The sequence below is a fragment of the Globicephala melas genome, chromosome 20, assembly GCF_963455315.2.
Source record: "Globicephala melas chromosome 20, mGloMel1.2, whole genome shotgun sequence".
Lineage (NCBI taxonomy): Eukaryota > Metazoa > Chordata > Mammalia > Artiodactyla > Delphinidae > Globicephala > Globicephala melas.
The window spans coordinates 52,735,849-52,755,996 of NC_083333.1; the positions used below are offsets into that span (position 1 = coordinate 52,735,849).

At 40.2% G+C, this 20,148-nt stretch overlaps 1 protein-coding gene across 1 annotated transcript in view; it reads right to left on the minus strand.

Moving 5' to 3' along the window:
* Positions 1-20,148, minus strand: part of ANKFN1 (ankyrin repeat and fibronectin type III domain containing 1) — a 263,593-nt gene that overhangs the window by 17,718 nt on the left and 225,727 nt on the right. The window contains exons 14-17 of the mRNA XM_030881631.2: positions 19,439-19,605; positions 16,649-16,799; positions 14,916-15,084; positions 5,218-5,384 (exon numbers count right to left, since the gene is read on the minus strand). Of these exons, the coding sequence (XP_030737491.2) occupies positions 5,218-5,384; positions 14,916-15,084; positions 16,649-16,799; positions 19,439-19,605 (654 nt within the window). The remainder of the gene's footprint in view (positions 1-5,217; positions 5,385-14,915; positions 15,085-16,648; positions 16,800-19,438; positions 19,606-20,148) is intronic.

Below are 20,148 nucleotides of genomic sequence, written 5' to 3' on the forward strand. Positions count from 1 at the left end.
AGATGATGTAGATGAGTGCACCTTGTAAGCTGTACGTTGTCATAAAGTTTTCAGTTGTCACAGTGACAATCATGGTTATTGTAGTGGACGGAATGTGGCCTCCCGGAATACATGTCCACGTCCTAGTCCCTGGAATTTGTATTACCTTGTATGATAAAAGAGTAAATATTACATTGTATGGCAAAAGATGTGATTAAGGTTAAGGATTTTGACAGGAGGAGTTCATCCTGGATTATCTGGGTGGGCCTTAATTCCAATGACAAATGTCCTGATAAAGACATTCTTCTGAGAGTGAGGCAGAGGGAGATGTGGCAGTCAGAAGAGAAGGAGGCAGTGTAACCACAGAAGCAGAGGTTGAAGTGAGGTGGCCACAAGTCAAGGAATGCCAACAGCCACCAGAAGCTGGAGGAAGCAGAGAACAGATTCTCCCACTCTCCAAAGGGAGTGTGACGCTGCCAACAGCTTGATTTTAGATTTCTGGGCTCCAGAACTGTGGGAGAATAAATTTCTGTTGTTTTAAGCTACCCCGTTTGTGGTAATTCATTACAGCAGTCCTAGGAAATGACTACAATTATTAACAATCTACTTGTTCTCTTTGGATGGATTGCTTTAGCCTTATTGCTGAGGATGGATAGTGAGAGTTAGTGTAGAAATTTAAAAAATTATGTGTAGAAACAATGGTTATTTCTTAACTTTTCTCAGTGATGAAGTGAAGAGGTATTAACTGAAGAAAAATCAAAAACATAGGTACAGGGAAGCCTATGGACTGAGTTTAATGGACTTAGCTAAGTAGCTCTAAAAGAAGTACAATTTTCACCCATTTTTACCTCTTACTGTTGATCTAAAAATAACTGCCAACATAATCCCCCTGATTTTAATGTCCAAATTCAGCTTCTAAAGACTTGCTGACACGTTTTTTAAAAAGAAAGACCATGAACTTACTAGGTCTGTTGGTTAAAAGTTTTGCATCCATTTCTCACCCTGCCCTTTAAAAATTTTGGTTTTCATCCCCAAAATTACACCCCTTTCTCTGTACTCAGGCAAGATAATATTTTTATTTAAATGTGAAGGTGATTGGTTTTCTCACAGCACAGTTACAAGGTGCTTGAGGGGATGATAGATTGGCTATATTTAATGAGCTGTGTTTCTATTACAGCTTAGGAGCATTTGAAGCGTTACAGTATATAAATTATAGCCTAATTGCCCTTTAGGCTTTAGCAGCTCAGGATATGCCAAGTGCCAAGTCTCAACACTTTGACATTTCTGCTGCATGTGTTGTCTGTAAAGGCTGTATACCTTATCTGTGATTTTCTGCACCTCCCCTGGCCTAGCCCTTCGCCTTTCTGGCTGCACTCCTTGGCTTCTTTTCCTTACTGTATTTACATAGACTCCCTTGCTGTTTACATTGTTTGGTTTGTGTAGTGCCTTCAGCACTGTCTTAGATCTGGAATCCTACAAATGCTCTCACAGTTGTCACTTGCCTCTGCAGATTATGGTGTGTGGTGAGCTGAGCTGTGAATGCCAGTGGGTGAATGGCTGCAGATGGTTTTCATTCTGAGCAAGAGAGATTGAGAAGCCCAGTATAGATAAGGCGAGAGATGATATTGCATTAGCTCTGGCCAGGGAAGTTATCCATGTTGGATGGAGCAAGGCAGTCCACTGAAGGCTGTGGGTGCAAGGAGAAGGTCTGGTTTCAGCCTGGCCAAGAAGTGCTTTTCTGAACCCTTTGGGAATTAGCTTTTATCCAAGTCTACGTTTACCTGGCTGGCTGGAGAGTATGTAGAGGCCGCCCTCAAGCTGCCTGCTTTGGGAGGCCAGAGCAGGCTAGAACTTTAAAGAATTCCTGGCCTGGCCTGCCTTTATCCATCCCACTTACTGGTGTGATGAACGGGAAAGAGAAAAAGGCAGTGGAGCCCTAGACTAGGTGAAAGAGAGGAGTGAGAATAGTCATCTGGAAGTAAGAAAGGAGCCAGAAACTCTTGGAGTAGTTTGAGACTGTGACAGACTGAAGAAAGTCAGCTTTCTTGTGTTGGAACATAGTGGATTCAGGGGAGCCTTAAGTGGAATAAAGCAGAAATAGAACTTAAGGTATGATTAGAGAAGTGCTTCTCTAAAAATATTTATGGTTGTTAAAGAAGTCATGAAATGTTAGAGCCAACCAGGTGCTTAGGAAGGCATCTAGTCCAATTCTTTTATTTTATATATGAGGAAATTGAGGCCCCTGGATCAAATGCATTGTCCAGTACTCCAAGGTTTATCAGTAGAAGATTCAGGACTAAAAATGTATGCTAATTGTCTTCTAGTCATTATTCTTCTTACTCTGTTCCACTATTCCTTACATTGGGTTCAAAAGAGAAGCCAATCTTTCATATTCTCCTCATGCTTCATTCTTCCTTTTCCCACCACCTTCCCCCTGTCCGTGTTCTACTTTTACTGGCAATAAAGTAAGTGATGTAAATGTTTTGAATTTTTAAATACTGCACTCTCAGGTCAAGAAAGCAAGTAAGTTCTTGAAAGGTTTGTTTTTATAGTCTAAGAGGTCACCTGAAATATCTTATTTAGGATGAGAGAAGTAGGATAGGATTTGTCTGCTCACACTTTACAAGCATATTACAATATCTTCTTCCTGAGTACTTAATAAACCCACAATCTTGCATATCATGTTTTAAAGCATTTTCCCTTCTTACTAATTAATAAATGAATGAATGTATAATTTATTGCATACTTATTATGTGTGGGCACTTTAGTGAATGCTTTACATGCATTACCTTGTTGAATTCTCGCAGTGACACTGAGAGCTAGTACTATTATTATCATCATCCCTGTTTTACAGATGAGGAGATTGAGATTTAGAGAACTTTATTTGCCCAAAGCTCACAGCATTTCCTCATCTTAGGTCCTCATTACTTGCCTGGAGGGTTGCAGTAGCTTCGTATCTGGTTTCCCTGCCTTTAGTCTACTTCTCCTTAAATCTAGGAACGGTATGTAAATTATTTTAGTAGCCAATGAGAATGAGTACTTCCTATAAACAACCAGTGTGGCCATACCAATGCGAACGGAAGGAATATCCTCTCCTGCGTGAATCTATCCTAAACATCTGTGAGAACCTATAACTGACTTTCTCCAAAACTTTGGCCAGGTCCCTGTTGTCTGCAGAATCAAGTACAAATATCTTACCATGGCCTTTAACAAAGCCCTTGTGTGATCTGATCTCATTGCTACTTTCATTTTTACCTAATTTCTCACTACTGCCCTTTACTCAGTTTATGCCCCAGCTAATCTTGACTACTCATCATTCCCCAGATACGATTTTTCTGCTCTCTCTGCCTTATCTGTTGATTCTTTTTCTTTGCCTCTTAGTCTATTTCTCCTCACTACAGATTAACCCATCCCTATAGGCCCAGCTCAGTTACATCTTCTATGGCAACTTTTTTATGCCCACAAATGTAGGTAAATTTTTACTTCCTTGTGTTGGCACAAAACTTTTTTTTTTTTTGTACCTCTCTTTTGGCACCTAACTCATTTTACAAATAGTGTTTGTACACATTTCTTGTCTACCCTAATGCATTTTAAATGCTTTAAGGTCAGGGACCATGTGTAATTCAACTTTGTATCTCCCTTACAGTGCCTGACACCTGGGTGTCCAACAAATATTTATTAGATGGACCTGAATATATGTCAAAGTGATATTTATGGTGGGGCTATTGCTATTACAGAAGTCCACACTTATCCATGGTTTTGCTTTCTGCAGTTTCGGTAACCATTGGTCAACTGAGATCTGAGAATATTAAATGGAAAATTCCAGAAATAAATAATTCATATGCTTTAAATTGCCACTGTTCTGAGAAGTGTGATGAAATCTCCTGTCATTCTGCGCCGTCCTGCCCAGGACGTGAATCATCCCTTTGTCCAGCGTATCCCTCCCATTAGTCACTTAGTAGCCACCTTGGTTGTCAGATTGTTGCCATATTGCAGTTCTTGTGTTCAGGTAACCCTTATTTTACTTAATAACGGCCCCAAAGCACAAGACGTAGTGATGCTGGCAGTTTGGTTATGACAAAGAGAAGCCACAAAGTGCTTCCTTTAAGTGAAAAGGTGAAAGTTCTTGACTTAATAAGGAAAGAAAAAAAAATATGGTGAAGTTGCTAAGATCTGTGGTAAGAATGAATCTTCATTCCGTGAAACTGAAGGAAAAGAAATTCTTCGTAGTTTTGCTGTTGCCCCTCAGACTGCAAAAGTTCTGGGCACAGTGCATGATAAGTGCTTAGTTGAGGCGGAAGAGGCATTAAATTTGTACAATAAGATATTTTGAGAGCGAGAAAGAACATTCACATAGTTTTTATTATGGTATATGGTTATAATTGTTCTATTTTATTATTGTTAATCTCTTACAGTGCCTAATCTGTAAATTAAACTTTAGCATAGGTATGTACGTATAGGAAAAAAGTAGTATATATAGGGTTAGATACTATCTGCGGTTTCAGGCATCCACTGGGGGTCTTGGGACATATCCCCTGAGGTTAAGAGGGGACTACTGTATATTCATTTAGTGCATTGGGTTACTACAGGCGTAAAGAGCGTAAGATTTGTCCAAGGGATTTAGGGGCAATTTCAGACTAGATCCAAATTCTCTTGTTGACTGGTCAGTACCCCTTTCTCAAGCCCCTAAGATGTCACCGTAGGGCTTTTCCAGAAAAGACCATGGACAGGGAACACATTTTTTAACCTCTGTAGCTGCACATTAAAGTGTCAGTTCAGCCAGAAGGAAGTCCAAAGGATGAGAAATCTTAGGTCCAGCTGAATTTGGGTTAACATAAACTGATGGCTCGTTCTCTTCTCTTTTTCTCTGGGATATTGAATTAATTAATACAGTTTTTCTCTGTGTTGGAATTATCAGTGGGCTACTGGGTAAGGATAATATCCTGATCTCTACTTCTGGCAGTGATTTTTCTCTCCAGTATGGGAGACTACTGCTACCTACCACAGGGGCTGATACAGCTCTTATTAACACAGTGTTTTTACCTGTAGCTTTTTCTTAAGGCTTTGTATAAAAACTCACATTTCCTTGAGCTCTGCATTTTAACCAAACCAACAGGCTGTTTGCACATGGTTGTCTTTAAATTAGCCCAGATTGCTGTTCTTTCTTATGCTTGGTTCTCATCCCCTCCACCATGTCCCTTCTTTCTCCCTTTTACCTCAGAAGAAACAAACTGTTACCTGAATGAAATCTAAAACTTGCTGGTGTCTTTGTTTGGCAGCTGCAACCTCACTGTCTGAGATTGCTTCCCTCAGGGACTGTTGGGTATTCAGAGAATCCAGCTCCACAACAGCAGAAAGGCGGCAATACAGACTAATAAATTTCTCCCTGTAGCTGCAAAAATGAACTGGAAAATGGACAAGCAAAATAAAACATGTTAAGACCTGGTATCAAAATAGAGAAATTCATACCTCAGAGGAAACAAGTTGAATGAAAACATGATTTATTAATCCTATCAGTGGAAAATATTAGGCCATAAATAAATTATAAATGTGCTCTTAAGGGGCCAGTTGTCTGGCTTTAGTCATACAGTATTCCCTTTTAAGGTTTACCAAGTCCTGGTAAGGTATGGGGAAGTGGAGTCGGCTAAAGCTGCAGTTTATGTTCAGCCCCTAAAGTTGGGCCACTACTGGGAGAATAAGTTTGCTTATCACTTTAAAGGGGGAAAAAAAAAAAAAGCAAGTAGCAATTTGAAACCTAGTTTTGACTGCCATGTCTGATTTCCAGTATGTATCTTGCGTGTTCCTTTCCAAGGCCAGAAGTCCCAGAAGATACAAGGCATGCTTTTCTCAGCGTATGTTTTGTCTTTTGTCTGGCTGGGAAATGTCTGTAAAGACCTAGTATGATGAGTTTTGCTTCTTCTCCTGCCTCTCCACTCCTCAGCTCCTCTGGAAGGATGATGGAGCTAACGCTCGATAGATCATTTTTGTCTTCACCTTCCTCTCTTGAAAGATAATGGGCCAGAGGCCAAAGGAAACAGTCTAATCTTCATCTCTATCATGGAGGAGGGAGAGAGGAGTGTGGGACTCAGCCTGGTGCAGGCAACCTGAGGTGATCCGATTTTTCATACTTCTCCGACTGGCTCTGATCATATACCATAACTTCAGATTCCAGTAAGATGAGGAAAGCATCCCAATTCAGACTAGTGTCGTACCAGTCTCTTCCTGGCCATTGCTGAGTTTGGAGACTCACTCGCCAGGAACCTCACTTACTCTGTGTGCCTCTGACCTGCGTCAGTGTGTTTTGTGCTTTGGAAATAGGGCTGTAATAACTCAACAAATCTGTGGAATGGAAACATTTTTATTTTGGCTTCTTTGGTGAGGAATTCTAGGAAGAACATCTAACTACTGTCCTTGGGCCTCTTTGCTGCTGATTCCTGAGACCTAGACCTGGACATTTAGGGAAACTAAAACCACATACCTCAAAATGGGGCATCTGGTCATCTATGCACCTTACTGAGGGAGCCCTACTTTAATGCACATTGAGAGATTTTGTGTACCCCACAATTCCTGTCTTACCACTGCCTGCTTCCTTACTTGATCTTCTCTCAGGATGAAACTCAGTTGAGTATAAGGGTAAGCTGCTCTGTTTGTGTTTCCTCCTATTGAAGTAGTAGAGAAGAATGGAGTGAGGTCTCCAGTGGCCCATCCGTATTCCAGCTGTGCACCATTTCAAGGCAGTGTTTCTGAATTCAAGTAGCTTTGGTTCTGGGTTTTTTTTTTCTCTCTGGTGTCAGATCCTTCCTTCTCACTTTCTCTGCTCTAACACTTCCTTGTCTGACAGAAGAACTGATCTCATTAAATGACAAACTATTGAGCTCTTCCCAAATGATCTACTTTTCATGCTTTTCCCTGGTTACAGACCTCTGTAGAGCTCCGTCTTGACTCAGGATAAAATCGAAACATCACTATAAAGCAAGCTCCTTGAGATCTAGGATTTTAATTTATCTTCGGTCATATCTTTTGTCATGCAACCACCCTCTGCTGTCTGCCTGCATTGACCCTACACTGTGGTCAAGCTGAACCTACTACAGGCCCTTTTGTGCTTCCATGCTTGTGAACATGCCATTTCCTTCTCCTCCAATACCCTTTTTTTTTAACCAGTACCTTCAGGTCAGATTCTTCTGATACTTGAAAATTTTAGTTTAAATAATCTTCTCCTCAGTGAAATCTTCATGGACACCTCTTTCCCTCCAGGCAGAATTAGTTTCTCTCTTTTGTGCTCCTAGACCACTTGTTTTCTAAATGTATCAGGACACGGATCCTGCTTTACTGTAATAATGTGTTTACTTGACTGCCTTGGTATTAGACTGTGATTTCTTTGAGGGCAAGAACCGTGTCTCCTGTTAATTTTTATTTCCTCAAAACCTGGAACATTATAACTTCTCAGTTAATGTTTATTGACTGAATGAGCAACAACAAAATGTGCACCCTGATCTGAAGAGAGCAGACCCTTCCTCCAAAGTCTCCTCTTTCCCTCCATTCTCTTTTCTCAAGGTGCTTTTGCTTTTCCTGTTTCAAAAGGTGTACTTCAGGTCTGTGATATTTACTGGCCTCTCTACAGGAAAGAGTCACCATTACTTTTTAGCTTACTCTTGACCCTTGTAGCTCCCTGAATGTGTCTTTATGCCTTTCAAGGAGGAATTATATCCTGTTTGCACTTGACAGATGTCCTCTCTTGGCTGGAGAGTGGAGAGAGTGAAGTGTCTCACAGTCTGCCTTTCCAAACCAAGTTGTAAAAAAAAAAAATCAGCTTTTTTCCTTCTTTCTAAAATATGACTGGGAAGATAGTGAGAGGCACTGAAGAATTTCTTTAAAGGAAATACTATCGGTCCCATCTGAATTCTAGAACGCCAGGGTGTCCACAACTTTCTCTTGTTGTGTCTCCTTGTGGTCAGAGCCTTGGATCAGTGGGTGGTCTCACAGTGCCCACACCACCCGTGCCACTCACCACAGTGAGCTATGAGGACCTTTCAACGACAAGGACAGGGCTTCACTTTCCCGCTCTAGTGGTTTTTATCCAGAGCCTTTAATGTTACTTTAACAAATGTTACTTTAACATAGTCTTTTGTGGTTTAGCAATGATACATTTGGTAGCCATCACTGAGAAGGGGAGGATAGACTGGAAGCTTCTAATTTTTTTCTAATGTGAATCACATGCATTTTACAGGCAAAATGGTATAAGGATACAAAAATGCATTATCCCAGACCACATGATTTGTTATTAATTTACAAACTAAGACTGATTTTCTGTGGTGTTTTCTCTCTCTTTTTTCTGTATAAAATTGTTGGCACCAACACTGGAAGTCAGATTAGGAGTAGAGTAGAGTGGAAAGTACTCAGGGTTAGGTATCAGATGAAACTGGATTTGAATCATAGTTCTGCCACTTACTACCTTCATAATAATCGGCATATAACCCCTGGGAGCCTCCGTTTCCTCATATCTAAGACAGGGGTAATAATATCTACCTAGGATAAGACAACATAATAGTAAACAGTAAAGTGCCCAGTGTAGCATGTGGCACATATCAGATATAAAAGAAATTTTTGTTCACATCCCTACCACGTCCCCCTGGGAAGAATGAGGCATTTAGTAGGTAGAATATTAGAATGGGATTGAGATTAGAATATTCTTCCTAAAGATCTCTAACTCAGTAAAGTCCTAATCAATCTGGGCCATGTAGCCTAGTTTGGAAGCTAAGGAGCCAACAAGATTACCTCCTAGGGTCAGTTTAGTTCCGTGATTCTTTGCCAAGGTGTCAGAAGGAACCTGGGCATAAGATGCCTCTCTAAAGATTCCTGGTAGTGAATGAGTTGATGCTGGAATTCAGGAGTGGTATCCTAAATCATGAAAAATGGGCATTAGGAATGAGGGTTGAGACCGTGCCATTTCTTATAAGCCTGTGGCCTGGATTCCATTAGGCTCAATGCCTGGATATCCCACAGGCACCTCAAACAAAACTCATCATTTGTCAAACTGAACTAACTCATCATCTCTCCCCTCCCCCCAAACCTGTTCCTCCCCTCTTATTTCCTGTTCTGGTAGATGGCAGCATTATCCATTTCAGCACCCTATTCAGACTCTCTGGCTCCTCCATCTTGCTCTTCAACCACATTAAATCAGTCACAAAGTCCTATTGATTTTAACTTCTAAATTCCTCTTGCCTCTGCCTTCTCTTCTGTACCCCTGCTGTGGCAGTCTTGGTTTGAGTTCTTATCGTTGCCCACCTGGGCCAGTCTCTTAACTGTCTCATTGCCTCTAGTCTCAGTCCTTTTTTTGTTTTCCTGCAATCCATAGAGTTGCTAAAACCTAGTAAGACCATATTATTCCTTTTCTTAAAATCTTTTAATGACTCCTCTTTGCCTGTAGGATAAAATCTAACCGCTTTAGGATGGCCTAGCCCTTTGTGATTTTTACTTTTTTAAATTTTAGTTGTATCTTCTGTCACTCTTCCTCAGATGCCTGAAGCATCTTTCACAATGAACTACTAAGAGTGTACTTAATTGAGCTGCATTTTCCCATGTCTCCAAGCCTTCGTGCATGCTATTCCTTCTGCTTAAAATGATTTTCCTTTTCTACCTTTTCTTTCCTTTTCTGAATGTTTATTTATACTTCAGGGTCTATCTCAAATATTATCTCTGTATGAAAGGATTAGGTGTCTTTCCTCTGAAATTCAACAACCTACATCTTAACAGCAGGATTTTCATTGCATTGGGACTATTGGTGTAGACGTCTGTATCCGCCACTGGATTCTAGACTTCTGGTGGGCAGATTGTGTCCTATTAATGTCTCTATGTCCAGCCCCAGCACAGTGCTTTGCATACAGTGGAAACTCAGTAAATATTTGTTGAATGAAGGATGCAGCCAAGCACTGAAGTATGAAATATATACCAGGCTTCAAACTGTTTCTAAAAAATTCCCCAGTTTCTTAATCTTGCTAGTCAAGTCAGTTGGAATCATAGAGCCAAGGAAATTGATAAAAGTCAACTTTCTTCTTCATAGGCCTGCTCTCAATTGTGACTGCCCACAGGGTCAGGGCAGGGTGACCTCCTCAGTGTAGGCTAGGCAAATCCTCAAGAGACCATATCACTGAACAGAGTTTCTAAGGGCTTTTCCTTTCATTTCTGGGAACAGCATAAATAGTGACCCTTGTTGTTCCCTAGGCACATACTTTATTACTGCAGAGGATTGCTATCCTGCTCCTATCCAAAGAGTCGGGGAGTATCAGCTCTTACGCTGTGGAGGGGGAGTGGGTCTGCAGTTGTACCACTTTGCCTCAGCTCAACCCTGCTCATAGAGGTCTCACAGCATCCTCCTGTATGATGGTCTCTCTCTTTCCCCAACAAGTAATCCTATGAAGGAACATCCTATGGGTCTTCCTCAGCCTAGTCTTTACTCCAGGAGACAGAGGGCTAAGCTCCTTTATCATTTTGTCCTTGCTAGATCTAGTTTGTGCTGGAATAGGCACAGATACAGTTTCCCATAGCTGGTTAGCAAGTTATTTATGATTCACTCGGGCCACTGGCAGGAGCATGGTCAGTGTGCCAAATCTCAAATCTTTTCGTTGTATAAGGCGTGACTTATACAAGTCAGACTGAAATATAGTATAACACTTTATTCTGTTATAGGGTGTATATTCCCATAATTTGCACTTTTCAAGTTTTCTTAGAACTCTTATGTTGTTATTACAATTTTCTGAGTTCTGATTGAATTTTCAACAACATTCTCTTCCTCAGGAATGTTTAGTGTATCTATTGACCTTTTACTATGGACCTGTCTGTGGAATATAGAAATCCCTACCTACCTACAAAAACGAGCAAAAATTGCTTAGGTCTTTCTTCGAGGGGCCTAGGCCCACTGTAGCAAGCTCTTAGGAGTTCCTGTAGACGGTATTATGAAGTGCTTGCAGGAAGTAACTGATAATCTGCCTCTTTGGAAGCTCTGATTGCTTGGAAATAAGAGAGAGTTTATCATGGTTCTCACTAAGGCCCAGTAGTATTTAAAAAATTGTTGCTGGTGGTGCCAAAGTACAATAAGCGTAGTACTAGAGTATATTAATTTCCTGATACTGGCAATATTTCCTCCTGATCCCTAGAGAAGACTAATAGAATTGTGTATGCCAGTGGAAACAAGCCCAATCAAGTGGTCTTTTCTGGAAACTTACATGGCCCTCATTAATCAAGTGGGTCACCAACGATATGGTAACAACGGAGAACCAGTAGGATAAGAAGTTATGTTTTACTCTAGGAAAAAACATCTTAAAGTCAGAAACTGTTGAGATCCAGGCTTTGATCTACAGCCTGGTTTTCATAGGTGAAGGATAGTACCTGATGGTCTTATACTGCTTTTAGTATTGAGAAGAGGTAAGAAGGGTCAAAGAGATAGACACTGTTGGATTCTATTACTTTGCTAACCACAACCCTAGTTTTGTAAATTCCTGAAACGTCTTTTGCTCTGTGTTCTAGGCAGCACTACTTCAAGTGTGGTCCATGGATTGGCAGCCTCAGTATCAGCTGAAAGCTTGTTAGAAATGCAAATTCTCCAGCCCCTACTGACTCAGCATTTCTGGAGTGGGACTCCAAGAATCTATTTTAACAAGCTGTCTCAGTGTTTCCTATGTACATTAACGTTTGAGAAGCACTGTTCTAGGGCATCATATCCTGAAGTATGTTTTCTGTGGGTTTTTAACAGGTGCCATGCCTAAAATGGTTCTAGTTGTTGTCATATGAATTTGGAAAATGTTGGGTTAAACCAAGTTAAGCTTTTTATTTTTTTGTGGGGAGGACTGCCAGATTCTGCAGAGCTTTTAATATGTTACTTTACTGCTCAAAAATCTCTATTGTATTTCCAGCACACTTAAAGTAAAATCCAAAGCCCTTATCATGATCTGTGAAGCCGTGCATGATCTGGCCACTGCTGATCTTCTGATATCATTTCCTATCTTTGTTGCTCTTGCTTACGACATTCCACCTACACTGACCTCTTAGCCAGGCACACTCTTACTGTAAGGCCTTTGCACTTGCTGTTTTCATTGCACGGAAATCTTGCATCTCTGCTCAAATGTATCTTCTTCAGAGAGGCCTTTCCAGGTCATCCTATACAAAATTGTAGTTCCTGTCACTTCACTCCAGTCCTTTATCCTGATTTTTTTTTCTTCATAGCTCTCACTACTCTCTGACATTTACAATATTAATGTTTGTTGATTAGTTTACCATTTGTTTCCCCCACTGGACTGTCATTAGCACCATGAGGAGTTTGTTCATTGCTGATACTTCAATACCTGGAATGGTGCCTGGCACATAGTAGGTTACTAAAATATTTATTGATGAATTAGTGAACAAATGAGTGAAGAGAGGAAATTGTAGAATGGTAACAGCAGTAGGATAAAGTGTGGTTGCCCAAGAATAGTGTGTGAGCCTCCCAGAAAGCAAGATAGAGAGGATACTTGCAGGGCTTGGTCCTCCAGGGTCTTGAGAGTCAAGTCACTATTATGACTGATACTAAATCATTGATCATTCCCATTCCCCACTGAGGCACGGGGAAATGAATCTCATGTATTTTTGCCTGTAATCATGGAACAGTAATGACCATTTCACACAGAGTGGACTCCCAGTTGGCTCTCCAGTGAAGTGTTTTCTTTAGTTCTTTTCTCTGTCATTTATCTATCATTTATCAGTAGACATTGGCCAAATTTCTGTGTTTAGTACCCAACTTCGTCTTCTGCATTTTTACTGCCAGTTGTATATGTCTACTTGGATGTTGAATTAGCACCAAGATATTCAGAGCTAGAAGTATCATATTCTTCCCCAAAGCATTTTCTTCTCTGATTTCCTTATGTCTGGTTAATGGCAGCGATATCCTCACAGTCTTTGAAGCTAAAAACCATGGGGGTATTCTAGAAGTCTCTAAACTTTGCCTTTTCTCATTCAAACAGTTGTCCAGTCTTGTCGATTACTTCCAGTGTTTCTTACATCTGTGTTTGTTTCCTTTTTTTGTTTTGTGTCTACCTTAACACTGGAATATTATAATAACCTCTGAACTATCTTCCCAACCCTGCTTTCAATCCATCTTAAACAGATTCCTCAGCCTGACTCTTAACAGTACTGCCCAGTATGGCTACAGCTTGTCCATACAGCTTTATGTCTACTGTTTCCTCCGTTCATTTCTCAGATGTAGCCAAATTGGACCACTTGTTCTTTTTTCTGATTCTGAGTTTTTCTGTTCTTACATCTTTGCTTATTCTGCTCTCCCTCTGACAAAAAAGCTTTCATTATCCATGTTTATTAGCATCCTGTCCATTCTTTAACACCCATATCAAATATCCCCTCTCCAAGACGGCTTTTTGATACCTTTTTTGAGAAAACGTGCTTTCATTTCTTTTTTCAGTATCACTTAACGCGTAAGATTTTGGCACATTATACATCATTTAAAAATTAACTCGTGTTCTTATTTTACTCCTGCCACTGTACTAAAAAGCCCCTTGAGGGCAGAGCCTTAGTCCTAACTCATCTCTTAATCTCCACAGTAGGTACCTAATGTGCAGGTAGCGACTTGAATTGAAATACCTTGACTCAAACTATGTTTTGTAATAGCTATATCATATATATCATATATCAGTTATATCATAGACTAAAAATGTTCATTTGGATGGGGAACTCATTAAATGGTCACATTCACATTCAGGCATTTTGGGAGTGGCATGGCCAATATTATTAATGATTTGACACAGAAAAGGTACAAGAAGGTTAAATGATGGCCAGTGCCACACAATAGAGGACCCAGTACTCTCAAGTCCCAGTCTGCAAGTCTGATTCAGGCTTCTCTTTATAACTCTCCCTGCTCTGGAAATAGCAATTGCTGTTCATCAGCTTTTGGGCATGTAAACTGCTTGGAGCAAAAGGGAAACTGGGAGACTTTATCCATTTATCCTCAAGAGATAAATTCAGATTCAGATGCCCGGGTCTCAGGATGAGACATCAGGCAGTTGCCTTGTCTGTTTCTAAATCTGGCGGCTGGGGAGCAATCCAAAGAGAGTCTGCCCCCATTCCACCCACCCCGTCACTCACCCTTCCACAAATCCTGCAATCCATTTGAACTGATGGAACTCCTGTTAATTGCCTCTTATTGGCCTGTTACAAAATGAAGCATGGGGAAGAGACAAAGCTTCCCTATTCACATTTTCAGTGGGCAGCAGGGGTCTCTGCAAAAATAGAGAACCTGGGGCCCAGGCTATTCATTTTTGAAAGTTAGGACAAGATCTTCCACCATTCAGAATCCCACATTATAATCACAGTATTGCATCCTGGGAGACCCTGTCAACTTCTCAAATGGTCTGCTAGAAATTGAGTCTATTTAATACATTAGCACTACTTATAGGCTTTTTTCCCCTTTAAAGTGATACACACTTTACATTTTAATTTCAGTATTTTTTTTCCCATTTGGAGGAAAGAGGGGGTGGGAAGTGGGGGAAGAGTGAAGAAAGAAGGAAAGAAAAGAAAAGGAAAGAAAAGAAAAAAAAAAGAAAAGAAGGGAGGAAGAAAGAGAAGGGGCAGTGCTTTTCATGAAAACATTAGTTCTTGTATTTATGTTTTAGGAAAGCAAAGGGGAGGCAAGAACTGCAGCCTGATAACTGAACTTTCTGTTTAGAAGTCCCTCCTCTCCATTGGGCCTTAGCTAGGTTTCAATAATTATTGCTCAGGCACATAGTTTTGGAGCTTTGCTTTCTCTCAGACTTGTACACAGTTCTAGGAAGGGTTGTTGCCAAAGCCGTCATGTGATTTATTGACCCTCCACTGGGACAAGGGGGAACAGATATAACTTTGTGATTTTATTATAAGGAGGCTGGGTTAATATTTCTAGGTGAAACAAGCTACTATACCAAGTTCAAACATCTGAAGAGGGAGGTTAAGAAACCCTGAGTGTGGGGTGTAAGGATTATTCTGTCCTGGGGCTGTACAGACGTCGTCTGAGGCAGGGAGCAGGAGAAGAAAGGACACATTGTGACCCATTTCCAACACCTCCTGTGTGTAGAGGCGGAAGTTCCTTGCCTGCAGAGGGACACGCGCGGAGGAAAAATAGGAGAGTTACAGCATGGCACTTACATAAACAACACCAAACTGGCATAAAACATCTAACAAAATTACACAACTTCAAGCTTGGAATTTTTATACAACATAAATATTAGGGTTCAGTCCATTTAATAATGCTATATAAAATCAAGATTTAAGGCAGTAATGTTCCACATAAACTCTGAAAACAACATTTATGCTTCTTATAAAAGCAGAAAATGATTGCATTCTGTGGGCTTTTCAAAATGATGAATATAATTACATGAAGCAACAAAAATGGATTGAATTAAAAATCCACTAGTTTCAATTTAAGTTGGTTAAGGGGGGAAAATGTAGTTTCTGGCCAAGGACTGAGAAAATTTTACAAGTATCCAAAAAAAAAAAAAAAAAGTATGTACTCTTAGGCAGTTAGGCAGCCTTCTCCCAACATGTATACGTAGCCCAAGAGTCACCAGTGAAATATGAGCTGCTTCAAACTTTCTAAGCCCAAGAAACCCTTTAATGGTATCTACTGTTGCAAGTTGAGCTGGTATTTTTTTTCCTCCTCCTGAGTACATGGCCACCCCCAGAATAATCCAGTTACTCCTCTAGTGTCTTTATAGCATCTTGTGCAATTTATTCTTCATCAGTGTTGGCTGTTTTGGACTAGGCTTGCAATATTGACTTGTAATCAGAGCAGTGCCCCAATGGAAGAACACTCTCAGATAGACTCTTGCCTCCATGGGTCAGAGGCCAATTCATAGTTGTCTTTCTGTTATTTAAAGAGAGCCGGTCACTCCTGTTAACAGTCTTCCTGTTTGCAGGCTAAACTTGGTGTATTTTCTGTGTGTATAGGAATAGTAGTGTGTGTGTGTGTTGAGTGGGGAGAGATGGTGAATGTAGGTCCAAAAAAAAAAAAATCCAACTTAATGCTACATGATGTTAGCTTACTAGACAGAACCTGATAAACATTTACTCTTCTCTTCTGTGCCTACAGGGTTTTTGTTTTTGTTTTTTTTTTTGAAGTTGCTTATTAGTGGAGGTAAGATTTGCACATCTTGATTTAGACAAGACAAGTGATTTTGACAGCAAATTTTCTGTTTGTGGAAAGATAGCATGGCATAACCTTGGCCACTGCTCTAGACTTAGACTACCAATAGTCTTCTGTTCGTAAGTAAATTATTTGCAATTCTAACCATACACTTATTTATTTACTTATTTGTTTATTTATTTATTCCCCTTGCTTCATGCTATCCTGAAGCTGAGACTTGATGTCTTTCAAGGTGGGTTAGGCAATTATTTTTCCTTGTTTGACCAAACCACAGTGAAGTGGGCTCTGGGAACTTTGGAAGACATCAGTATGGAGGAGCTAGAGAAAAGGTACAGAAGTGCAGCCTGTGTCCACTTATAGGCATCAAATTGAAAATGTGCATGTATGTGCAAAGTGGTGTGTAAATAAATGAACAAAATATGTATACATATATTTTTTTACCTCTTGAGTTTTACCCCATAATGCAGTTTCCATGAGCCATAAAAAGAAGATAAAAATGGTAAAGACTGGTACCTGGTGTAGAGGTATATTGATCTGCTTAAGGAGAGCTTTCACTGCCATCTGGAGCTCGTAGAAGAACAATTGCACAGGGCAGTCAGAAGTATGATCCACACTTTCCATAGATTCAGAGCCAGAAAGCTTTTGGACCAGTTCCCACTCCTCTCTGTATGTTGAGTCAAGTTAAAATTAGAAATATTACAAAAGTTCAGAACACAGCTCAGAACATTTTTACTGCATATGTCCAGAACCTGAATAACCAATTTTTGGTGGTTAAAACTTGATGCAATTCTTGAAATTTGAACTTTTTTGCCACCCAAATGGAGTTTAAAATGAACTCTTTCTAATTTAAGCTTATTTCACCTATCAAACCACATACACCTCAGAACAGCAGGTCTGATTTGTAATGAATCAGTTTTTGAGATTGGAGCTTTGAAATATTTTGTAATAATTTCCTGTCTTCATTTTCCTTTTCCTGAAGATCCCCTGTAAGTTCTGAGACCCTACATTTTACCACAGGGGCATCTGCTGGTTAATTCAGCAGTTGGGTAACCACAGGACTCTGGTCCAACTCAGGCAAGAAACCACATGGCACGTTTCAACCCTGGCCTGTTGTGATCGTGGGTACTATTTTGGTTTCCTTCCCCTTCCAAAAGCTTGAGAATCACAAACAGGAACAGCAGACAATTCCAATAAAAGGAACCAGGGGACACACATCACTGCTTCCATCCTCCTTTCAAACCAGTCATCTGTGTCTTTATTCTGCATGCTCTACAATCCTTCCTAGTGAACTTTTCCAAATGTCCTGCAGAAGGGAAGGGAAAAGAATGGTGGTGGGAGGAAAGCACATCTGGTTTGTCCCCCAAAAGCTGCTCTTCAAAAGGATCTTGAAAAGATCAAGGTAAAAGCCTCCTGGGCAACATTGTTTCCACAGGTATTTTAGCACAAATCTCTAAACACATTGAGTTGGCACATTTTCTAACTCTGCATGGAGCAGCAGTGTGCTCTCAGGAGCAGGCTAGAGAGGAAAGGAAAGCCCTCCTGTTTTGGGTTGGAAAGAGAGGAGGTGCTAACATATGTTCCCACCCTCTGTGAAAATCCTCTGAGGGCTCTCCCTGATGGGTTATCCTCACTGGGGCTCCGAGCTATGAGCCAGAAAATGAAATTGATTGTGACATGAGCTTTTCATCAGAATACACTCTCTTTTAACCAGCTACCCTCTTAGAAAAGTTTCTGTTTTCATGATATCAGTTTCATTTCAATTCCCACACTGGAAAAGACTATGGAAAAATCTACCCTTTGTCTCAATAAGAGGAAAAAAAAAAAAAAAGAAAATTAAATCCTGCTTCAATCTGGGCATACTGTTGGCCTCACAAATAATTGAAATCTTTGAGAACCTGCTTGGGAACTATATCTTTTCTTCCGTCACTGATACTGAATTAAATGAGGGGTTCTGACTAGCACGAGTATGCACAAAATCTAAAGGACCACATTGCTAAAATATTATCTGTAGTCAAATTAGAAAATAAATTACCAGGAGGAATACCATGAAACATCTACCACTAATCAGTTTAGTCTTTAAGGATGAGGGGGATGGAACTGGCAGAGGGAAGGCTACTGGAGTCTTTTGTAAAAATGAAACTTGGATCCTTGGCAAATGGAAATTAGTTGGTACAACCACTAAAAGATAGAGTCTAAACCTTTAAGGCACAAATCTAGAAAATGGATGAAAGTAACCATTGCAAAATCAACCCACAAATGAGCCTCTTGGGAAGGACTGAGATAACTAATGCTGATTGTAGAAGTGGCCACCAGATGGCAGACTTAAGTCTAGGTGTAGTTGGTAAGTGGAAGAGAATATGGCAGCTAGTGAGTTCTCTGAAGAGACCGTCGTCATCGTCATCTCCTTCATTGTCATCAAGTAGTATTTAATAAACATCGTGAGATACTCTCGTTAAAAAGTTCTTCTCACTTTGGTGACCAAATTTTAAATGACCAAATTAGAGTCTCCTTTGGTTAAGCAAATCTGTAGGTGCAGCCTAGAGCCTGAGGATCTAAATTGTACATGGAAGCTTGACAGACTCTTTTTCAAGTTCTTTTCCTTTTCTTGTCTGTTCTTTCTTTTCCTTTTCTTTTTGTGTTGAACACAGTTCAGTTCATTTTAGTAGACCTTCAGAGGTGTACTAGAGGGCTAGTGGTAAAGCTGAGTCAGATTACCAAGACTGGGCAACGTTTTCCAAAGTTAACGGTAATTCACCATAATGCCAAATCATAGAGCAATTTCCAGAAGGTCAGGCCTTGTTACTTCTTTTCTTCCCTAGAGAACCATAAAGAGTGTAGGAAACACACAAAGTCCTTAGGCCAGGGGGTTGGGGTGGGGGGAGTGAGGGTAGGGAGGGTCCTTTAAGGTTAAGGGGAGACCAGTTACTCTACTAGAACCCATTTACACAAGTGATTTTTTAAAATGTGACTCTTTAGGTTGTGGAGAAAAGATATTGGAAATAGCAGTGCTGAAAGAAAAGGGCATCTATTCATTAACCTGAATGTCAGTGGTTGCATAGAGGAAAGTGAAAGGATAGTGTCCCCTTTAAATGGGCCCACTCCTTCCACCTATCAATACTACAAGCCCTCCTTATCCTAACGTTAAAACCGAGCTATGCCTTTGCCCCAATGTGCTGGCCCCTGAGGACATCTCATCGTAGAAACTTCACTCAGAAGTAACATTTCAGTTTCCTTCTGGCACATCAAACCCATCACTTAGCCATTGTTTCATCATGAGGAAAATCTAAACTCCTCACAACTTACTTGGAAACGTTATTGTTCTCACGGATCTTCACATGGCAGAGAATGTTAGGCAACTTTTGGGTAACAAGAACTTTGATTTGATCCACAGAGCTACATAGCTTTAGGTAACCCAGATATAATCCAGGAGAGAGACGCTGATGACTCCTTTTGTGATAGGAGAGAATATCCTGTAGGATGAAAAACAAAACAAAAAACACATTAAAAGGCAATCTCTTTTCATTTCTTAGGCACACCATGTCACGAATTAAAGGAGCTGTAGCTAAGTAATTAGTGAGAAACCTTGGATACCACCATGAACGTTGAGAATGTGTTGGTGGTACAGCCAGTCTTACCTTCAGGAGGATTAGCCTCCAAGTCAGGTACTCAGCCTTTAATATATTCTGCATGCTTATTTTCCTCAGATTTCTGTTCCACGAATAGGTGTGTGGGTTGTGATTGGGAATGGTCTGGCTGGTGGTGGAGGCAGATAGATACTAAAGAAAAATAGAATTCATAATTTCTGTCCTTGAAGGGTTTATTGTTTAGCTAGGGGAAAACAAATTGCAAGTGTAAAAACTGACAAAGCAGTATAGGAAGACTCATTATTTCAGGATAATTGGTGTCAGGAAAAGGATCAAAATTTTATAGTAAGTAGAAAAAAAAGGATTTGATTGTTATCTTGAAAAATCAAACAAGCAATAGCAATAGATTTATTTATCTTATTAACATTC